The following is a 24,365-nucleotide window of genomic DNA, read 5'->3' as shown; positions in this document are numbered from 1 at the left end:
ATTTATTTTCTACGATATCAGTCGTGATCTGACTCTCAAATATAACCATGTGATCGCTAGTCATGCATATATATATATATATATATATATATATATATATATATATATATATATATATTTTTTTTTTTTTTTTTTTTTTTTTTTTTTTTTAATTAAAAAAAAAAAAATCTTTCTAATATGATGACGTAATCCCGTTATTTTATTTTGAAGCCGCGCTCCCCGGAAGTGGCGCCTGGCATTTGGCATGCGCATATTAGCAAGGAAGAAAAGCAGCACTGTTCCATCGTCGGCGTTAAACTGTAAACATTAGCGCCCCGGGTGACTTCTTCCCGACGTTGGAATGGAAATATAAGGTAAATCAAATCTTAAACACGGCCTTTTTCCCATCACATAGTTTTCGCTGCCATTTCATCTCATTCTGGTGGCGATAATGTTTTGTAAAGTTCACCTCAGCGGGACAGTTTGTGACATCCAGTCCAGAGCAGCTACCTGACAAGCGGCTACATTAGTCTGAAAATGGCTAACGTCTTATTTGGTATTGTATATTTAATAGATGCATTGTGTTCTCTTTGGTTGTGTCGTTTTACTTTATTTATTTCGCTATATTGCACTGTTAACGTCTTTGGATTCCACTCCTGATAGCTAGCCCCAAGCGTTTTCAACTGTCCCGGTAAAGCTAGCATAAACCGTGTATTTAAAGGATGTTCAGCGAATAAACGATCACCAAAAGCAACCAGAAGTCCATTTAAGTTCGTAGATATCTGCCATAAGGGACATTAAACTTCAGGGGAGCCAAAATTTTACACTGAAATTTTTGTTTGCTAACTAGTTAGCTCACCGGCTCCGTCTATGTACTGAAAGTGCTAATAACAAACCACTGTGCCAGTGTTAGCCACTTGTTAGTCAGAGGAAACAAGCAGCTGCTGAGAATAATCAATATCACAGGTTCGTTGTAGGCTGGGAATGTAGCTATATACAGCTGGAGTTGCTGACATATCGATAAGTGTGCTGTGTTTCCGTCCAATTTGGTCACTAGATCATTAACTGTAACCAGGGATGTCTATGAAGGACTTGGGTAACTATTAAAAGATCAATAAAACAATGTGATTGCTCCTAAATGTTCAGTGAAGTCCTGTTTGTTCTGATCTGCACTAGGCGTTCCTTATGTTAGGTGTGTAAAGCAAACATTTTCATGTGACAAGAAAACCCTGCTGACTTTAGAAGTTACCTTTCTAACAAATATTAACTTTCTAGTACTTTGTCCAGTTTCCATTGGGATAAATATATAATGTACATTACTTCAGCCTTGTGCTTTAACTACCTGTGTGGTTAAAGACAAACCACTGTACTAACATGACAAGGGGGATCCCAGTGGACAGATTTACTGCTTTTACTCACCCACATGTGACTAAAGCATCATTTCCATTCAGCTCTGACAATTAAGTGATCAAATTCTTAAATACAGCTGTCATAAACTGGAAATATCTTCAGGGAGGTCCTTGTCATTGTAATGCTTGCATACAATTACTGAGGCATGTTGGCCTGGCCTGAGTAAAATTAATGCAAAACCAATAACTAAATCACTTTAACCCAAAAAAGAGCCTCAACCATGTCTTCCACAAATTTGAGCCCTGTTCACATGGGTCTAGTGCAGGGGTAGGTGACCTATGGCTCTTGGGTCCTTTTCCAATGGCTCATGTGGCTTTGTCAAAAACCATTTGGAAATGAATAACACTTTTTTTTTTTTTCTACACATTTTTCTATTACTGCCACAACTATGAAGTGATTCTGTTGTAATACAGTTGTAAAAAAGTAGACTACACTCCAAGTTAATTTAAAAAAAAATAGTAGTGGCAGTAGTAGAAGTAGATTACTTTTTAATCTTATGACACTGAAGGTATTTGTCTGTATTCTTCATTGTAAAGAAAGCCTTCACATACCAAGTGATTTTTGCTGCAAAACAAAAATTACGACAAATATCACTGTTTTCTTTTGTTCTGTAAATGCACTGAAACTGTGATTTATTCTCCACATATTCTGTACAAACTAATCTTGAAGAGCTTCTTAAACTGTCACCACTTTGAGGAAAGATATAAGTGTATCTTTTGGCTCCAGAAAGTTTAGTTTTTCTTTTTCTGTTTGAAAATGGCTCTTTAGGTTGCAAAGGTTGCCGACCCATGGTCTAGTGTAACCTTTGGACCTCTAGTGATTCAGAAAATAACTCCCACATCTGTGTTGCATGTGGTACATTTCCAAAAGATAAACAAATTCTGTTTTTTTTTGTTTTGTTTTTTTTTTTGCTAAAGTTTACAGACATAATTACCTGCTTCTTATGTCAAGGGCAGGTTCAACACTTACAGGTAACTGTTGAAAGATGTAAAAATGTTTCTTAATACCTTGTCACCTTATGAGATGCTGCTCTTCTGAAGGATTTAAGTTTGTTCTTTCAGTGAATATCAGGGCTACATTGTGACATCCTCTTGAATTTTCACCCAAAACACTTTAATTTATTATCACCAACACAGCCTATAGAGTCTTTGACTGAGAAATAGGCTGAATTGATGTATGCGGGAAACTAAAACTGTTGTAAATGACTCCAAATTGCAGAGATGTTTATTGACACAGTTCTAATATCACAAAGCCTCTGTGTGTGCTGAAATATGGTATGGTTTGTGTTAGAATTTTCAATTTATTTTACATGGACCTAGCAGGTTTGAGATCATAGATGACCTCTACAATTATTACAGATTACATGAGGTTCACAGGTTATACTAGCCATAATAGTAAAAAAAAATTGTAAATAAATTCAGTTTTTGGTCTAAAATAATCAGATTTTCTATGGAGGACCCCCTGAAATACATCCATAGCATTTAGAAACCATAGTGAGTGATTCTATTCATTAAAGATCAGATCAGCTATTAAAGATCTGATTCTTTATTAATTTGCTTGATTTTTTTTTTTTTTTTTTTTTTTTTTTACAAGATGAATCAAAGTTTTCCTCGTCCATATTCGTCCTCACATTGAATTAATTTCTCCTCAGTAGCAGTTCATTCATCTCTCAATGCTTTACCACAGACTTATCTCTCTTTTTTTGCACATTGATTTTAATTTAGTCAAATTTCCCCTGCAGTTTTCATCATCTGTACCATCTAGTGGTCCGGTTTTGAGCCGCAGAGTGGTTCGTTTACTCGCAATTATAAAACCAGTATGAATGTGCATGTTTTTAACTTTAACAGCAAACCCACATTCCAGTAAAGTATAATAATCAGTGATGGTATGAGAACATTGTGTTTGTTCTTACTCTCCATTGTAAACTTTAAAAGGAAATGTTAAGTTGATTGCAGCAGTATGTTGCACAGGTGTGTCTCATAAAACCAGTGACTCAGTGTAAACAGACAAATCGATCTGATCTGAGTCACGAGCTGCTGTTACATGGACATGCTTTCTTCTGTGCATTTGAATTCCTTAGTTTTTTTACATTTGCAAAGTCACCACCTTTGCTAAAAACAGATGGGGTTATTTTCTAGCTTTTGTTTCAGATTTTGTGTTATGAGAAAAGTATTTGCTCTTTAACTTTTTGGCTCGTTATTACAAGCCTTTTGACCACTGAGGTCTTCAATGATATGTATGAAACTGGTCCTAAAAGCAGGACAGAGGGGCTAAAAAATTCAAACCAGACGTAGACTAATGTCATGAAGCAAATTTGGAAGCACTTTGGGTCTATTTTAAAAAGAAATATTTACTGAGATAAAAGAGAAACTATTTTTCAGATAAAACACATTTTATTTGAAGCGCCCATACAAAAATCTGCATGTAACATGGACACCAGGGAAAGAGGATGCCAAAATTACATGCTACTGTTTTTTCAAATATCTTTTTATTCTCTCACAGGTTCATTTTGGGAATTGGAAGTAAATATGAAAAAAATAACTGCTGTTGCAAAATCACTCGCCATTTATTTGTGTTTAAATGTTCAGGTTCCAAATATAGCGTGAGTGGACATGATGGGTTACACATGAAACCTGGAATGAGACTGAGATTAATGAGAAACACACATGTCTGGATTAGAAAAACCTGTAGGATCGCGATATGATATCATGAAATTGCATAAATATACATGCCACTTTTAGTTGGCGTGTTATCTGTACGCAAGTTTTCCGCATGTATGTTCACGCCGCGTCAAATACCACCCACTGAGAGTTAGCATTAGGGTTAGCAGTTACGGATATGTAAACCAGAGATCTTGGCATAAATTGACATGCTTTCAAATGGTGTTCAATAACACGTGAAAGGATGAAAATGTGTACGTATAGCATTCCAAATGCCATAAGAACTGGCGTGACATACAACATGATTTCATGAGGTCAGTGTCAGGATTGGCAAATTTAACACAGTGCCTTTATTTACAGTATAGTGTATATAAGACCATTTACAGCCATGTTTTCAGACCAAATGCACTGACATCTAGGTAGCTTTTCCTGTCCCTATTTTTGGCCCCACTATTTTATTAAAAATTCATTAATTTGGGGATGGCTAGGAGCAAGAGTATAATTTTTTTGCATTTATCTGAGGTCATCATTAGGTACATCCTGGGGGGGAAATATGTCTACATTTGTCTTTTATTATTGGGTCTAAAAACCTGGAAAAATGCAAATGCCAAAATAAACCCAGTTTCATGGAAAGACCCAAATGTTAGACTTCATCAAATAGATCTATTGGCCGCGGACCAGTTTTTGTTTTTCTGCCTCTGTTGGTTCTCACATTTACTAGACTAATAACAGATTATCAGGTTTTATAAGGTTTACACCACCCAGTGTCTCAACAAATCCCTTCTGATTAGAAAAGTCTGATTTAGAGGTTACACAAGGCATTTTTATTCTAATTGGGCTGTTATTGTGATTGTTAGTGCAGTATCAGCGTCCATGTAACAGTCACCGAGAGAAACGGAAACTGGGTCAAGTTCAGTCAGAAGAAAATGTACTAGAAACTACAACAACGGTGAATAATGAACGAAGAGCAGCGAGCTGATGCTCAAATAAGGATGCTGTCACTTAGAAGTAGACTGATATATTGATTTTTTTTTTTTTTTTTTTTTTTTTTTAATATTGGCCATTGGCTTTTTTATTTATTCATTTTTTTATTACCTCCGCCAAGGAGGTTATGTTTTTGCCAGGGTTTGTTTGTTTGTTTGTTTGTCTGTTTGTTTGTTTGTCTGTCCGTTAGTGTGCAACATAACTCAAAAAGTTATGGACAGATTTGGATGAAATTTTCAGGGTTTGTTGGAAATGGGATAAGGAAGAAATGATTAAATTTTGGTGGTGATCGGGGGTGGGGGGGCCCACAGGGGGGGCCACTGATCAGCCTTGGCGGAGGTCTGCGCTCTCCGAGTGCTTCTAGTTTTTTTTTTTTTTTTTGAAAGCCGATATTTGATCAGCTCAGTAGTAAACATGTGATAAGATATTTGATCAGGAACTTGTGTGGGCAGCACTTGAAGTTCAATAAAAATCAAAATAATACTATGTGTACGTGTATTAATAATTTCATTTATATTACTGCGTAAAAATCTTAATTTTCTGAGTGTTTCAATTGTATTTTACGGTGCGCTTTAAAAAAAATTGGCCTTAAATATGGGCCTCAAAAATCGGCTGTAGATATTGGCCATCGGCTGACCTGATTTTGAAAAAATCAGCATCAGCCTGAGAAAAACCCATATCAGTTGACTTTTAATGTCACTTATTTCATTAGCAAACCTGTTTAATTTAGAGCTCCACATCGACATAGCATTTATGAGCTATAAGGATTGCCCGGGGCAGATTGCCTTGTGGGGCAACTAAATTCAGAAACTCACCTGCCTCATGATGCAAGTTGTAAAAAAGATATTAGTTTGTTTTCTTGAAATGATAAATGCCAGAAGCACCGTGAGTATGTCATGGCCTTCTCCTGCCTGTTGATAGTTTTATTTTACTGTTCTGATCATTTACAAGAAAACAGCAGCAGATAAAGATGTTTACGAGCTGAAACACAGAGTATTTTAGCAGAGCTCAGTTGGGCGGTGTTGGAGGACTTGGGTGAAATTCCAGCTATGTATTTTACAGTTTACTGCAAGTTCAGAGCAAAAAACGGGGTCAGTTTTCAAAAGCAGGTTTCCAAAACATGTCACCTGAATGCTATAAGAAGGGTTGAAAACATCTCCATTGTATGTCTCTGAAGACGACTGTGGAACTTCCATTCCTTGTCTGGTGAACAAACCACATTAATGCTCAACCCTGTATTGACTCTGCTCAAGTTTAATATGTGAACGTAACAAAATCTGTGCCGTATTCTACATCGATAGTCAACATTATTTTAAAATTCTCATGTTTTGAAGTTTAGAGACTTAGATTATTTATTATAGAACAATACTAATCATGTTTAAAGCAAAAAACAAAATACTACCAGACTGTGTGCAAAAGTTTTTTATAGTGTCTGAAAATAAATGAGTTGACAGATGAATGCAAATTTAAGTTACAGAAAGCTAAAAAAAAAAAAAAAAATTCAAAAGAAGATGTAATTCTTTTAAAGGGGTTCAACTGTTGAGTAGCGCTAATTTGAAACTTAAGTAGTGGACTTCCTTTATGTTCAAAAAATAGGACCAATGGCCCTGTAGCTTACCAGTATTCCTATGTCTTATAATGGGGACATTTTTCAAAGTCGCACCAAATCCAGAATCAGAGCCAGATCCAAATAATTTCACTAACTTCTGTTGACATCATCATAAAGAAACTGTCTGCCAAGTTTGAAGTCAATCGGAATTGTAGTTTTGGAGAAGAAGACGATTGAAAGTTTTGTAACAGACGACGACGCCGGCCACCGCACGACGACAATAGCTTACGGCCTTTCGGCCGGTAAGCTAAAAAGGAGTATATGCATCTATATTTGAGAGTTATGGTTGTAATTTTTAAAAAAAAAGTCTTGGTTCATTTATTTGTGTATTTGGACCCTAATAGTTCATACAGTTTGAATTTGAACCCTCCAGGTGCTGCAAAACTATCTTTATATTCATTTTGGCAAAAATCGAGTGAATTTCTACAACCTGTTTTAATTCCGTCTTAATTTGTTACGTCTATAACTAGTTACGTCACGACATTTGCACATTATAAGTTCCAGACTTCAGACAAACTTTTCTCCAGTACGACATAATTGTTTGTCTGCAGCAGCGGTTGTAGTCCATACTGAAAATATGTCCAAACTTGGAGCTGATTACCTAAAATGTTCAGTTGTTGGTTGAACGGGACAGAGCAGCACAGCCAACAACCTGGAGGGGGCGGGGCCTGAAGTGACTCATGCACATTTAAAGGGCCAGCGCTCCAAACCACCTTTCTGGTGTCATTACTCAGAAGTAGAGTTGAAGATGGACCTGTGGAGTTGAATTAATGAAGAATTCAGACCCAAGCAGAGCATTTACAGTTTATGTAGACCACAGGGAAATGTTTTAAAATGCATAATTCCATTTAAAAAAGCAAAATATCACTCCTTTAAGCTGTAAAGTAGGCAGGCATTAATAAGTTTTGTTCTGCCTGAGCCTTTTTCAGTCTAATTGTATTAATTCTCTCTTCTGCTGTTGTTTTGAAATGCAAATATGACTTCAAATTAACTAACTAACATGTATATCTGAATAAATTCATCATTCCGTAACATGCTGTGCGTTTTGTTGTTTGTCTAGGTTAGCCTCAAGGTGTGGAACCTAACATTGTTCTTCAGTGCATGGACGCAAAGCCAATGCGCAGGTAGGTGTGGCTTGCAAGTATATCTTTACCTATTCATACAAAGGCTGGATCTAATGTCACGTACACAGTGGGGTTTTTTCAGGTCTGTATAGGGTGTAATGTTCTTAGTCACAGAGAGCCTGGCTTTTGGAATAATAACAGATTACTTAAGCTTTCAGTGACACTCTGAGGTGGATACGTCACCGCAGGTTGTCCAGGACACAGACAGATCCTACTCTCCATAGTGTCCATTCGATCACAGGCCAGTCACCGGGGCTTCCGCGGGTTCCTCCCCTCATCCCACCCGCTGAGGACTGGGTGGATCTGACCTCAGCCCTTTTGCTGTTAATTGAAGCCTGTGTTCAGTGTCCGCCCTTTGACAGGTTAATGGCTCAGCTGAGAGTTTGAGGAGGACTTCCAGACTTGGTTTTTTCTTTTTATAGGCTGTGAAATACACACCAGTTAAAAATAAAGCCATGGCCTTCGCAGTGAGCAGCCGCCACAGCAGGTCCACAAAGCAGCCTTTACAATTCTGAACCAGTTGACTTATGTTCTGTGATCTCTGGAGATGGATTTTGATCAGGACAGAAATACTGACATTGAAAACTCCATGACCTTAGTAAAGCATTCTGGTATCAGTCATACAGTCACAGAAAAAAATATTAGACCATCAAAAGTCATCAAAAACAATGGTTATCCAATCAAGTACTAACTCGTATGTATCATGTGACTAAAACAGACAGAAAAGAAAACATGGAATGTGTAAAAGCACTGTTTTTGTCAGTACAATGCCATAGATATTGATGTAAGAACTGAAGTGATTTGGGTTATTATCAAGAAAACCATGGAAACTGGATAGATATCAGCTCTGAAATTAAACTACTATGAGCTGCTTTTTTTGTTATCATTATATTTGTCCAAACAAATGCACCTTTAGTTGGACCAGGCATTAAAATGAACAAGAAATTCAAGAAAACAAGGGGTGATCTAAGAATTTTTTTCCCACAACTGTATATAAAAAGATTAATGTATATAACCGAGAATGACACAAGCAGGTTCCTAACATCATATTCTGATTGAGTTGATAATAGTGTAAAACATAACAGTAAATGCTTGATTTACAGACTACCGGGCTTAAAGGTAAATTTACCTACGGCGTCCTGGATCAGATTGTGTGTCCATCATGTACAGGTTTCCGAGGGATACTGGTCATTCAATTATGTGAAGTGCTTCCAAGAAAATGTGCCAGATCTGTCCGGATATCAGGGAGTTTCGACTAGTTCTTCGAACAAGGCTGCAAATGAGACCGTGTCACAGATCCATACGAGTGTAGATCAGTTCCTCAGGCTGTCTACAGTCTGGAGACACCGCAGGTCAGGTGTGTGTGGCAATAAGGAGGCTTTACTTAACAGGGTTTTGTCATATCTGTACATTCTACTATATAAATACTAAGAACCCAAGTCAAGCCTAAAATTCTAATTACTACATGCACTTAAATGTCCCACAGCTCTGACATGCTTCTACATTGTATCATACTTGCGGTTTAGTCTCGGTTACAGGAGTCTTCATTGTCTGTGTGTTAAATAGAGGTGTAGATCTTCACCGGACTCGCAATGTAATTCAATACAATTCACGTGGGAGCATCTTTAAATATTGACTATTTGTTATTTGTTAAATAATGGTTATTTCAAGTATCCTAAAAGCACTTTTTACCGTCTGAAAGAGGCAGATGTTAGTTCCTTTGCTGCACAAACATAATGTTCTGATATTGGATGATTCAGGGACTGTACACTACACATTCTTTACACAGCTAATAGAATATGAACGTTTGAGCAGGATCTTAAACTGTAACGTCTGTACTGGTAATACCAGATGTGAAAACTTTATTTATCTGTAAAAAAAAAAAAATTAAAGTTTTTACAGAGGAAAGTTTTGTGATATGGCATTAAATCCCGTTCTGATCAAATAAAACTGTGTTTAGTATTTGTGAATATTATTGGTGTAATTAAGTTTTTCCAGGAAATATTTTTAAAAAAAAAGAAACTAAACAACAAAATATTGCCTCGTTCACAGTATCATGACATATCTCGATACATCGTATTGTGATCCTAGTATTGTGATTTGTATCATATCGCCAGATTCTTGCCAATACACACCCCTATTTGTGAGTACACTGGTCTGTAATTTTTTTATTTTTTTTTTTTTTTTAGAAATTGTCTGTTTCAGAGATTAAATGTGCTAAATGTTAGGTATTTTAATCAGATTAACTGGAAAACAAATGACCAAAGTGCTGGTTTGCTGATGTTTTCAAGGTATATGACAAAGTGTTTTTACACATATATGGTTATTTACATTTATCCAATAGACTTATAAATGTTCCACTGATAGAACCTGTAAAGTGAATGTATTGTCATGTGCAGACAGTGTTTTGAAGTAGATCTGGTATCTCTGACACTAATATTCTTTTGGAGTTAAACCCATTTTCTCGTTAAGTCTCAAATTTCACATTTTGACCCAAGACTGTATCTGACAAACTTCGGCCAAACAGCATTTTTGACTTGATTTTTCTTTATCAGAAGTTGCTTTTCCATTGGACATATGCACAAAACTTTACCAGTGTTTACTAAATGTCAGAAAAAACAGAAGTGCGTAATATTGGTTTTTCCATTAAATCACAAATGTGATTTGTTTACTTATTATCACGAGATGACACAAGGAGTCATTCCATAAACATGGCGACAAACAAATATGATGTTGATTTACAGATATATTCATTATTATTATATATTAACCCTCTATCCTGTACTAAATTAACAATGATTCAGTTTCCTGGTGAGTCCACACATCAAACTCTTCTTTGCTCGTTGTAACATCCGTCAGCATCAGTTTTTTTAATTCAGGTGAGTCTAGTTGTGGAAAAGGGTATTTCCATTGCAGTTTTGTGCGATATTTCAGTTTCACTACGCCTGAAAAACTACCTCTTGCCAGCGCAAAAACTTTTAATCGAAAAACGTGAGTTTTGGCAAAATTGTTGTTTTTCCATTAGTTAAATTTTTATACACAAGTTATATTTGGACCATGGGCGGCCATGCCTCAGATGGTAGAGTGGGTCGGCCAATAACCGAAGGGTTGGTGGTTCGAATCCCACTCTGTCCTGGGTATTGTTGTGTCCTTGGGCAAGACACTTCACCCTCCTTGCCTCCAGTGCCACTCACACTGGTGTATGAATGCGTATGAATGTTTGGTGGTGGTCAGAGGGGCCGTTGGCGCAAATTGTCAGCCAGGCTTCTGTCAGTCTGCCCCAGGGCAACTGTGGCTACATATGTAGTTTACCACCACCAGAGGGAGAATGTGAGAGCGAATGAATAATGGGTCAATAATGTAAAGTGCTTTGAGTGACCAAAAAAGCGCTATATAAATGTAATCCATTATATTTGCGTAATTTGAGGGCCAATGGAAAAGTGACTAGTGACTCACATGTGGTAGAATTTCACTACTTTTATTCTGGGAGCATTTTACTTGTAGTCCAGTGTTATTTGTGCTCTTCATTATTCTGCACATTGGTTCAAACTTGTCTCTAAATGAACTCTCGTGTGGTTTAAGGGCCACCAGCGCACGCCAAGACGCCACTGGAATGGACATCACCAGCCGCTGTACTCTGGGGGACCCCAACAAGCTCCCTGAAGGGGTCCCCCAGCCTGCGCGCATGCCCTATGTCTCAGACAAACACCCACGGCAGACTCTGGAGGTCATCAACCTGCTGAGGAAACACCGGGAGCTCTGCGACGTGGTGCTGGTGGTCGGCGCCAAGAAGATTTACGCTCATCGAGTCATACTGTCTGCCTGCAGCCCCTACTTCAGGTATGAGACCATCTGTAAAGACAGTTGGAATGAGGTGAAATGAAGTGTTTGAGGGACATTCTATACTGTTGTTGACTGTCTTTGCGCACTTCAGGGCCATGTTTACTGGAGAGCTGGCAGAGAGCAGACAGACCGAGGTCGTCATCAGGGACATCGATGAGAGAGCCATGGAGCTGCTCATTGACTTTGCCTACACTTCACAGGTAAATAAGAATGTGTTTTATTGATATGTGGCATTAGGGACGGTAGAATACCCACAAAGTAGCACATCATGATCAGTTAGGATTATTAACCAATATTCAGATGCACCGTTACGGTGGAGATAGATACTCATGTTATCAGAATCAGAATTGCCTTTATTGTCATTGTGTGTTCCGTGAAATTAGGAGTGCTGCACCAGTCAGTGCAACAATATGAATAAAAAACACAATAGATCAGAAAATAAGAATAGAGCAACTATAAAATTACAAAAAACTAAAACGTAAAATAAGAAAATAGAACATAAAATTTAACAAAAAGTAAAATAAGAATAGAACTAAAAGTAGAATAAAATAAAAGTACACATAAAATATGAATAGGTACCATTTTAACAGTATATGTATCTGAATATTAACATTAACAGTATGTATATCTATGACAGTCTGTAAAAAATTGTGTTTTTATGTTTGAATAAATATTGAATTGTTATTATTAAGAACAGAATTTTGTGCACACTTCAGAAGATTATTGCACAACTTATTGCACAGAGTTCACATTATACAGGGTTATTGTACATTATTGGAAGTGATTGCATGAGGATACAACTCAACTCTGTTTTCATGTGTGATCACCTGATGTAAGTGTAAATATACTTATTAAAACACTCTATTAACACACAATGAAATACAAATTAATTTAATCCACATTCATGTAAATGTAGAAATCACTGCTTTTGTTTTATGTGAGTGTTCTAGTTGTTGGTTGTAGTTTTTAAATGGTTACAGCAGCACTGTTAACAAATGGAAGTTAAGGTGATTCAAAAATAGCCGTCAGAAGAAGGTTACAGGAGCTTTTCAAAGGCACAGACGTCCTTCAGGCTAATTTAAGGTCAGTTATAAAAAAAATCCAAAGGCTATTGTGCAGCTTCACGTCAGACGAGAACAGGTTGTCCTCAAAAAACGTCTAAATGAGTTGCTCGTCCAAAGGCCCCCGAGGCCTGCAGAGAACAGCTCCGGATCTGAGATGGCAGAACCTGTCCACAGCCTGTCCACAGCCACAGCTCCATTCAAGCAGAACGTCCCCTGACTGGTGTCTTCCCGCTTCCAGGTGACCGTGGAGGAGGGAAACGTCCAGACGCTGCTCCCCGCCGCCTGCCTCCTGCAGCTGGCGGAGATCCAGGAGGCCTGCTGTGAGTTCCTCAAAAGGCAGCTGGATCCGTCCAACTGTCTGGGCATCAGGGCCTTCGCAGACACGCACTCCTGCCGAGAGCTGCTCCGCATCGCAGACAAGTTCACCCAGCACAACTTCCAGGAGGTAAAGTCGACCGTCTGCAGAGTCCATTCATTCATGGGTGTTAGTCGGTGATGTGTATAAATGACCATGAAGTGTTTCTAATGATTCCTCAGTATCAGTCACTACTTCAACATGTACACAAGAAAAAACAAATGAGCTATTGTGAAGGCGTTGTCCTCATCTTTGTCTTCGTTATCAATTTCTTCAAAACTACTGCTCATTTCACATTTTTTATGTACTTTCCATGGGATAATGTCAACAAAGTTTGTACACAGTTTTGAGAAATTTTGATTTTCAAATTGTTTAAATATTAAAAAATTGCCTTTACTTATAATGGTCCATATTTTCATGGTTTATAACATGTAAATGGTTACAGATATCAGTATAGTTCCTATTGATCACTGATAGGAAGTCATATATATATACTTTCATTTGGGTTCATGATCTTTGACCTTGAGTGACTTTGAAAGGTCAAACCCAAGGTCACCAACATCTAGATTTCAACAGTCTTTTTCTCCAAAACTACTAGTCGAATTAATTTAAAGGTTTTTTTATGTATCTTTATTTGGACAATGTCTACAAAGTTTTTTCACAGTTTTGAGAAATTAAAATTTTAGTATTTTTTACAAATGTTTTAAATATAAAAAATGTGCCTTTTCTTATAACGGTCCATATTTTGATGGATTATAACATGCAAATGGTTACAGATATCAATATAGTTCCTATTGATCACTGATAGAAGTCGTATATGGGCTTTGATTGAATGAGTTGAGTTCTCCTCCGGTGAAAGTCCCGCCCACTTCTTTTGGGAGATTGATCTGCATCCAGACCACAGGACTGGAACATAGAGACAACCTGACAACCTCACAAATTCAACTTGTTATTAATTCTAGATAGAACATGATGCTGACATACAGGGACATTGGTCCTATTTTTTCTTTTCACAAGACTAGAGCTTCCTGTGAACCTTTAGTAATTTGCAAAAATTGCGAACGGCATCTGTGATTTTAATCCCATCCATGCTTGTGTAATTCCACTATTCCACCAAATACAGGGGTGCTGTGGGGATATTCATTTTGTGCAAATCAATGTATCTGAGAGTCGCAGTGTTTTTATAGTTTCTTTTTTTATTTATTCATCTTATGCCGCATTTCCACTACATGGTACCGGCTCAACTCGACTCGATTCGGGTACCAGGTACTATTCCTGGAGACCGTTTCCATAACAGGATGCTACCTACTTTAGAGTACCTGGTTGACATAGCAACACTGCGTATAACTTCTGTAACTCACTTGTTACATGTTTCCCCATCACGCTCACGCTGAATCTTTTCATCTGCCACCAAGGACAGAAATTTCTGAACCATCTCGACTGACCACGGTGTTGTTTTGTGGGCTGTCATCATGGATTAGTGTACCGGTATATGTACTGTAAACTTCCAAATCTGTTTTTTTTTTTTTTTTAATGGCGGGTCGTGCATTGATGACGCAATGACACAAAGACAACTCTCTGACCAATCAGTGGTCTGCAGTGTTTGTACGTCACATTTTAGTATCTCTTCACCCGTTTTAGGAACCTTGGCCGAGTAAATACTAAAAAAATAGTACCAGATTCCAGTTCTTTTATGTAATGGAAAAGCAAAAAGGCGGAGTTGGGCTGATATCACAAAGTGGAAACGCTGCATTTGTTTTCCGGTCGAGGACTGTGGAGCACTTTTCTGTAAGTAGGCGTCCAGGAAATTCTGTCTAAATTTGAGGAGAAACCAGACTTTGCTCGTCCCATGCAAATGCACCACATGAAACACAGATGTGTGATGTGTCCAAAGTTAGACTAGGTAAAGTCTATGAGCTGCAGATTCCATTCAGTGATTTGTAAAAATGAGCATGAAGCGATTCTAATAATTCTCAAGTATTGTCTGGATTACATCAGTCACTCCTTTAATACGTACACTAGAAAGGGAGTTTTTGTTTTATTTTCTGTCAAAACATGAGGAATCTGGTTGCCTTGAGTTGAGAACATCAGAGAAGTGTTGATTATCTGCATAAAACCATCAGCAGGAATGTTACACACTTCATTTAGTTTATTTTTACCGGATCGCTGCCTTTTTTCCTAGCCTCAGGATGTGTGCATGTACTAATACAGCTGTTGATGTCATTCTGTGTTTGATGGCAGTTTCACATAAACAAGGAAAAATAACTTGTGATTGTAAGCGTCATTTCAACACATGTGACTCGGTGGATTCAACACTATGTGTCAGGTGTTAATGGACACATCTGGGAACAAAATTAATACAACATTCTGATGTCAGTGCGTTGTCATAAATGAGGTTTATTCACTGGAAGTGATGTACTTTTACTCACTAATTCCTTGAAAACTGTCGCTGTGACGCTGTGAGATGAAACCTTTTTTTTTAATCTAGTGTTCACAGTTGGGAGAAATTTAGATTTTTACAATTTTGAAGAATTTTTTAAATATTAAAAATTTGCCTTTACTTATAATGGTCCATATTTTGATGGTTTATAGCATGTAAATGATTAGAGATATCAACATAGTTACTACTGAGCACTGATAGGAAGTCATATGTGGACTATCATTTGGGCCCTTGACCTTGCAGGGAGCTTGTGCAGGTCTTGAAAGTCTTAAAAAGTATGGAATTTTGAAATACTGTTTTTCAGACCTTGAAGAGTCTGGACTTTTGTGTGAAAGTCTGAATGAAGTATGGAAAAAAAGTGTCTCTCATAGTTTAATTTTAGAGTTTGTTCAAAGGCACATAATCTTGTAAGATAAGAAATACAAGAGGAAAACGTAAAAATCTAGATCTGATTTCACTAACCGTTCAGTACTGGAATGATTGTAGTGAAACTGGTTTGTGTAATATTCATGCACTTTTGTGATTTTCATGTTTTGAAAACATTTCTGTCAGTGAAACATAGCCGAATTTACTGCAAATTATGCATTCATTCATTCATTCATACATTTATGAAAGTGAACTTTTCTACTACACACAACAGGTACAATCTCAACTAAAAAAGTAGGAACGCAAGGATAAAAGTACATAAAATCAAGGTCTGGGGGGAAAAAATAGCAGTTTTGAAAAAGTGTGGTATTTTTATTGGGATAAAGAGCAAACACCCTGCCTTGAGTGACCTTGAAGGGTCAAACTCAAGGTCACCAATGTCTAGATTTCAATAATCTTTTTCTCTGAAACTACTGGTTGGATTCATTCAAATATTATATGTCACTTTCTTGGGATAGTATCTACAAAGTTTGTTCACAGTTTTGAAATATTTTGGTCTCTAAATTTTTTAACGAATTTTTTGAATATTACAAATGCCTTTACTAATAATGGTCCATATTTTGATGGTTTATAACATGGAAATGGTTACAAATATCAATATAGTTAGTACTGAGCACTGATAGAACTCCTATAGTCGTGGAAGAAAACATTAGACCATCCAAAGTCATCAAAAACAATGGTTATGCAAGCAAGTACTAACTCCTGTGTGTATCATGTGACTAAAACAGACAGAAAAGAAAACATGAAATGTCTGAAAGCACTGTTTTTGTCAGTACAATGCCATAGATATTGATGGAAGAACTGAAGTGATTTTGGTTATTATCAAGAAAACATGGAAAATGAATAGATATCAGCTCTGAAATTAAACTACTATGAGCTATTTTTGTTGTTATAATTATATTTATCCAAACAAATGTACCTTTAGTTGGACCAGGCATTAAAATGAATAAGAAATTGACAAAAAAAAAAGGGTGGTTTAATAATTTTTTTTTTTGTGACTGTATATGGACTTTGAATTAGTTGAGTTCTCCTCCAGTGAAAGTACCACCCACTTCTATTTGGAGATTGATCCCCTACATCCAGACCACAGGACTCTAACCTGGAGACAGAACCTGACAACCTCACAAATTCAACTGTGGATTGATTCTGGATACAGGGACATATTGGTCATATTTTTACAGCTCTGTCATGATTAAACATCTTCACTGATGGATTCAATCGCCCCTCTCTCCCTTTCTGTCAGAGCCGCTGACTCTTCTGCTCTTTTGTCTTGTTAGGTAATGGAAAGTGAGGAGTTCATGCTGCTTCCTGCCAACCAGCTGATTGACATCATTTCCAGTGACGAGCTCAACGTTCGGAGTGAGGAGCAGGTTTTCAACGCCGTGATGGCCTGGGTGAAATACAGCATCCAGGAACGCCGACCGCAGCTGCCGCAGGTCCGTCGGTGCTGATAAATGAATGGCGGCGCATCCAGTGCCTTCAACACCAGCCCTCTGCAGCTTAAACAGACAGTGTTTAAATGGATTTCATGTGTTTTCCAGGTCCTGCAGCATGTCCGACTGCCGCTGCTCAGCCCTAAGTTCCTGGTAGGCACCGTGGGTTCAGATCCTCTCATCAAGAGCGACGAGGAGTGCAGGTGAGTACTGATTTTTACCTTCCCCTCCATTCATTTTATAATATAAAATATAATTCTTTGTTTCAAATAATGTGTCTTATTTGAAACCTTCACGTTTAGGCACAAAATAAGACGCAAATCACTTGTCGGTCTATTCTTCAAACTCAGAACTCAGAAACCTTCAACCCTCAGCAGCTGAACATGAAAATATCTTGACAGTGTTGAACTGTTTTCTGCAGAGAAACTCCAAGGTTACAACGATGGGAGGAGAGAAAAACACTTGTTTTGGAGTGAAGTACAGTATTTTTGGTCATGAAACAATGGCAGAGATCTGAATCCACATAGTCACCTTCTTAAAATAATTTCTCAAGTAATTTTTTTAGGAAACACAAAAGACTGAACAAGAAATAAACTAGTTTTGTCAAAATAATTACTTTATTAAATTATTTTAGGATGGTGACAATATTTTTTGTTTTGCTAAATTCTGTTTTGTTTTCTCTTAATCTCCATTCTTAATCTTGTTTTAGTACTCCTAATGAAGCCTGGGTAAATTGCAATAATTACGGACATTGTCTGAGATGTTGATCCCATCCAAATCTACATCAAATCTCTAATGTTTATATAATTCCACTATTCCACCAAATACACAGGTCCTGTGAGGATATTAATTGTGTGCAAATCAACATCTCTGTGAGTTCGTTGCAGCATTTTTAGTTTCTTTCCTGCATTTCGTCACCTTCCTAAAATAATTGCCTGTGTCATTTTTACAGGAAACACAAAATCTTAATCAGAAATTGAGTATTTGATGATTAGATGCAAAAGGAATTTTGTCAAAATATGACGTAGGCAATTATTTTAGGAAGGTGACATTTTATTGATCTTATTTTCTGGTCGAGGCCTATGGAGCAGTTTTGTGTAAGTAGTCGGCCTGGAAATTCTGTCCGTAAATTTGAGGAAAAACCCGACTTTGCTTGTGTCATGCAAATGGACCACATGAAACACAGATGTACCTCACTGGAGGTACAAAGATATACCTGTCCTATATGAATAGGATTTCAGCGTCAGATCTTTGACTTTCTAATAGAGTGTGTTGAATTGTTTTTCTGTTTCAGAGACCTGGTGGATGAGGCTAAGAACTACCTGCTGCTGCCACAGGAGAGGCCGCTGATGCAGGGTCCACGAACCCGGCCCAGGAAGCCCATCCGCTGTGGAGAAGTACTTTTTGCAGGTCAGTCTTATTAACCCTTTTAAGACGCTTGTGTCACCAGTGTGGTCAACCGGTTTTTGTCCTACTTATTCAGTAAGGGGAGGGTATATACCAGGCTGTGCGGTCTGTGCTACGGTTACCTCACAATAAGTTTGTGCAAAGTGAAAGTGAAACTTTCATTACAAATTTGTCTCCCGCTGTTGTGAAGCTCATTTACCTTTTCCCTACCTCCTGAAACTTCACAAACTTTCATTTAAAGGGGCAGGATGTTTGTTCATGGATGTTTGGTCCTGACCTCGAGGCCCCGAGGCCTATTATATATTATACATATGTATAATAAGTGTAATGCGAAAATGATGATTTTTTTGTATCAAATGTATGATGTTGTGGCAAGCAGAAACGCTGTATTTTATTGGTGCAATAAAAAATAAACAAGAGCCATTGTTTTTTTTAACGGTTTATAATCTAACTCAGTGTTTTTCAACCTTGGGGTCGGGACCTCACGTGGGGTCGCCTAGAATTTCTAGTAATTGAAGAAAAAAAACAAAACAAAAAAAAAAGACTTACTAATAAAAATATATGGTGAGATGACAGAGACAATCCCAATCCATAAAAGACATGACAAACTGAAACTGAAGCACTGTGGTTCTGTTTATCTGAAAATGTTCACTGTGGTCAGTTTCAGATGCTGCAGCTCTTTCATAATTCATAGTTTGAGTTCTTGTTTGTTCAGTATTAATTGTCAGCCTTGTAAATCCAACCTTGACTGACTGCACATATCCTGACCAAGGAAAATCAAATTCTCCCTTTGTGTCGTAATCTACACTTGGCTTTACTGCCTCCGTCCAGAATAATATGCATTATACAGACTAAATGTCCTCTAAAATTAACGTTTATTTGCAACATAGTATAGCAAACTATTACATGATCAAGAACAAATTAATTTTTGCAAAAAAAGAAAGTCTTTGTTTTGAATGTCTGGGGTCACCACAAATTTGTGATGTTAAAATGGAGTCACGAGCAAAAAAATGCTGGGAACCACTGCTCTAACTAGTTGACTAGTCCTTGCCGTATTCTATTAGTAGTCGACTTTTGAAATCGTCATTAGTTGCAGCCCTATTAGCCTTTGACTTTTCCATTCTCCTACATCAGTGCCTTCTTTACATGTTCAGTTTCTTCTTCATGTCTTTCGTCTTCGTGTGCTCCTGCAGTCGGAGGCTGGTGCAGTGGCGATGCCATCTCCAGCGTGGAGCGTTACGACCCTCAGACCAACGAGTGGCGAATGGTGGCGTCGATGAGTAAACGGAGATGTGGAGTGGGCGTCAGCGTCCTGGACGACTTGCTGTACGCCGTGGGAGGTCACGACGGCTCCTCCTACCTGAACTCTGTGGAAAGGTCCGGACCAGTCCATCAGTTTATCCTTCATCCTCCTTTTTTCGAGGCTCAGGAGCTCAGTGTTTCCCCATCCTGTGTCTCCTGTTCAGATACGATCCTAAGACCAACCAGTGGAGTAGTGACGTGGCCCCCACCAGCACCTGTCGGACCAGTGTGGGTGTGGCCGTCCTCGGAGGTTACTTGTACGCCGTGGGTGGACAGGACGGCGTTTCCTGTCTCAACATTGTAGAAAGGTACCCCCTCTACGGCTTTATCCTGCCTTTATCTATAAGGATGCAGTGATTCTTGGATACCAACATTAGTTTTTGGTTATTGGTGTTATTTTCCACTATTCTTTAAATAATTTTTTCGACTATTATTTATTCCCTCTTTATGTTAATGAAATGACTAAGTCTGAACTATTTTCGATCCTTTTTCTCATTCAACTAAAATTCAATTGTGCAAGTTTATGAAAGAATATTTAATAAAATAGTCTTTAAAAGGGTATTAAATTTGACATGGTAGATCTTACGTTATGTTTCCATAAACTCATTGGCTGTATTGTGTTTAAATGTGTCTGTTAAATGTCCAAGTTTCAAAGACAGAAACGTTAGTCGACTCAGTTCCACCCGTTCCAACCCGACGATTTATGTAGAAATTAGGAACCAATTATCACTAACTTTGCAGAAATGATCACAGAACATTCAGCCCAACACGTGTGCAGCTGTTAGTCGCCCGAGAAAGCTGACTTGAAGAATTTTAAGGGACGGCTCACAAGCGAACAGTAAGCATGAGGAAGTACAAATTTAATAACGCCTGGTTGGAGAAAAGACCATTGTGGATCTGGTTGACACGACTGGAGAGGACGTTGAAGTTTGAAGTTCACTGCACCTTGTGCAAGAAATCAATTCAACTCGGAACGATGGGAAGTAAATAAATACATTTTCCTAAATTCTAGGAGTCATGAATTTTTGGCAGTATGGCAGTGAAACAGGCTGTAAAAGGGGCATTAAATTCTGTTCAAAGTAGTGTTAAAAAGATCTTAAAAAGTTTGAAATTCAACCAGTAGGAACCCTGTATAAGCAATACAAGGCTGTAGGTGATTTAATTAAATATTCTATGTGATTTTGTTGTTGTTGTTGTTGACGACCAGGCTGTGTATTTGTTTTGAACACTGATGGGAGCTTGTTGTCTGCTCAGATATGATCCTAAGGAGAACAAATGGACTCGCGTGGCATCTATGAGCACCAGGAGGCTGGGCGTGGCAGTCGCCGTACTGGGAGGCTTCCTGTATGCAGTGGGAGGCTCCGACGGGACGTCACCTTTAAACACAGGTGTGGTTCTGGTTTAACACAACGCCACTCTGCAGGTCATAACAACCCCTTCAGTTTGAATCCATTCTACCTCTTGGCGTCTCCTTGTTTTCTTTGTTTTTCAGTGGAGCGTTACAACCCTCAAGAGAACCGCTGGCACACCGTGTCACCCATGGGCACCCGGAGGAAGCACCTGGGCTGTGCCGTCTACCAGGACATGATTTACTCCGTTGGAGGCCGAGATGACACCACGGAGCTGAGCAGCGCCGAGCGCTACAACCCCAGAACCAACCAGTGGTCTCCGGTTGTAGCCATGACGTCCAGACGGAGTGGGGTGGGTGTCTTTGCTTTAGTGCAGGGGTGTCAAACATGTGGCCATGGACCGAAACCGCACTTTGTGAATTCTTTCTGCAATAAGTACTATATATAAATTAACTTTATTATTAATGTGAAGAAAAATAGCATTACATGATGTCTGTAAATAATGACTTATAGTTTGTTTCAGTGCAAAAAACATTAAATTACGAAAATATTTACATGAAAAACTATCCTTTAACAATAAAGTGTGAATAACCTGAACGAATATGAACAACCTCAAATGTCTAAGGAAAATTTAGTGCAATTTTAACAATATTCTGTCTATTACTAAATGTTTGTGCCTTTGTAGATTTGCCTGTAATGCACATGTATAAATAATAAGTTGAGGCATAATATTGTTAAAATTGCAGTTATTTTTCTTAAGAAATTTCTTTTTTTTTCAGGTTATTCACATTTTTTTTTGTTTGGATAGTTTGTAAATGTAAATATTTTCATAATTTAATGTTATTTTTTTTGCACTAAAACAAAGACAAACATTTGGACTTATGTTTTTATTGTACAGGTCCGACTCAGTTTAGATTAAATTGGGCTGAACGTGGAACCTGAAAGAAAATGAGTTTGGCATGATTGCTTTTGTGGTTGTTCAAGTTGATGTGTGTGTTCATAGGTGGGCTTGGCAGTGGTGAACGGTCAGCTGATGGCCGTCGGAGGCTTTGACGGGACGACATATCTTAAAACAATAGAAGTGTACGACCCCGATGCCAACACATGGAGGTGAGTGGAACCGAAACAAACAATGTATAAATAAAGCAGGTGAAAATGTGATTACAGCTGTAGTTGATGTCCAGATTTGACATTTTTTCATAGAACTGTCAGTGGTGTGATTAAAACATCTTTTATATTTGGTTGCAAAGAGACTCTCCCTTCATTTATAGTCAAAAGGTGCATTTATGGGAGTTTTAATGTCCTGTTCTTACAGTAAAAATGAAAATCAAGCCATATTCCACGGGACTAGTAAAACCTCTGGGGATTTATAAATCAATTATCCATGGCTTTGTTTTGCGCTGCACATTTGCATACTATAAATTTATATTCCACTTAAATTTGCTGACATTATCTCTCAAATCTGATGTGGACGCTCATTACTATCCAGTTTGTAATGGATTGGAGTTCATTGTAATTGATGGACTGAAACATGTAAACCAGGGTTTTTCCATTATCGCATTTCTGAAGTGCATGTAAATGCATTGCATCTGATTCCGGCAGTTATAGGAATACTCCAGTTATCTGATTTTTATGGCCATGTAAACAGGCTCCTTGAGGGATGATAGTGGGTCCTGAAGCCGGACCAGTTGAGAACCAGTGGTCTAAGGGGAAGATACCAGTTCAGATTGTTACTTCCCAAACCTCAGGTGTCATTTTCTTCCCTCATACAGTCACAGAAAAAAATTATTAGACCATCAAAGGTCATCAGAAACAATGGTTATGCAATCAAGTACTAACTCCTGTGTGTATCATGTGACTAAAACAGACAAAAAAGAAAACATGGAATATCTAAAAGCACTGTTTTTGTCAGTACAATGACATAGATATTGATGGAAGAACTGAAGTAATTTTGGTTATTATCAAGAAAACATGGAAAATGGATAGATATCAGCTCTGAAACTAAACTATTAGGAGCTACTTTTGTTGTTATCATTATATTTGTCCAAACAAATGCACCTTTAGTTGTACCAGGCATTAAAATGAACAAGAAACTGAAGAAAACAAAGGGTGGTCTAACAATTTTTTTCCGCGACTGTACCACCAGAATAACTGACACCGCACAAACAACCTTTCCCTCTCCATCATCCTCTCTCTGTAGGTTATACGGTGGGATGAACTACCGGCGGCTGGGCGGCGGCGTGGGCGTCATTAAAATGACTCACTGTGAATCTCACATATGGTAACGGCAGCTCCCCCTGCGCCCACACGCTCACCTGTCGTCACATTGAAACGGACGCCTCTTTTCACTGACTCTCCATAAAGAGACGCTGCGATTCACGTGAGAATGAGAAAAATGTGTGTATGAGTGTGTGTGTGCGTGTGTGGGGGGGGGCGAGATGGAAAGAGGAGCAAACTTTGACTCTAGTTCATCCCCGACTCCGCTCTGAGGTCATTGACTCTAAAATCCCTGATCATTGACGGCGACTGACTCTGAGAACAGAAGTCTAAGTCCCATTAAGCTTCCAATCGGAGATCAAGTCCTTCTCCTGTGATGGCGCTGAGGTTCTATCGTCCCCCGGCCCGGCCCGACTTTTCCATCTGCAAGAGTCTCTGTCACCTTTCCTCATATACAAGCCCCGCCCGCCCACACGTTCTAACCAATGAAATTCAACAGCCTGCGGACGATTTCAGACCAAATGATGACGAGGTCGCTCCATGCTGTCGTTCTGCCTCGGCTTTAACCTCCTGAGACCCAAGAAAGTCAAAGTTTAGGCTGTTTTTTTTAAATAACTGCCTTCATTGGGAACAGCATGATGTAACAGTTTTTACAGATATATTTTTTATTTTTCTCATGGAATGTCCTTTGCAGTGGACAGCGCTTTCTTTTTTTTGTGTGTGTGTAAAGCTGTGAAACTCGTGTCCCCTACAGTGGATAAAA

The 24,365-nt window shown here is 38.3% G+C and overlaps 1 protein-coding gene across 1 annotated transcript; it reads left to right on the top strand.

Moving 5' to 3' along the window:
* Positions 1-245: 245 nt before the first annotated feature.
* klhl20 (kelch-like family member 20) lies at positions 246-24,208 on the top strand. The gene is made up of 14 exons (XM_030160506.1): positions 246-353; positions 7,703-7,766; positions 11,349-11,606; positions 11,701-11,809; positions 12,912-13,118; positions 17,172-17,330; positions 17,436-17,530; positions 18,622-18,737; positions 19,928-20,111; positions 20,201-20,344; positions 21,291-21,424; positions 21,529-21,737; positions 22,389-22,495; positions 23,586-24,208. Exons 2-14 carry the CDS (start codon positions 7,744-7,746, stop codon positions 23,668-23,670), a joined length of 1,830 nt encoding a protein of 609 aa, XP_030016366.1. The 5' UTR covers positions 246-353; positions 7,703-7,743; the 3' UTR covers positions 23,671-24,208.
* Positions 24,209-24,365: the final 157 nt, after the last annotated feature.

The sequence above is a fragment of the Sphaeramia orbicularis genome, chromosome 17 (assembly GCF_902148855.1).
Source record: "Sphaeramia orbicularis chromosome 17, fSphaOr1.1, whole genome shotgun sequence".
Classification (NCBI taxonomy): Eukaryota; Metazoa; Chordata; class Actinopteri; order Kurtiformes; family Apogonidae; genus Sphaeramia; species Sphaeramia orbicularis.
This window is presented reverse-complemented; position numbering and strand designations above follow the sequence as displayed.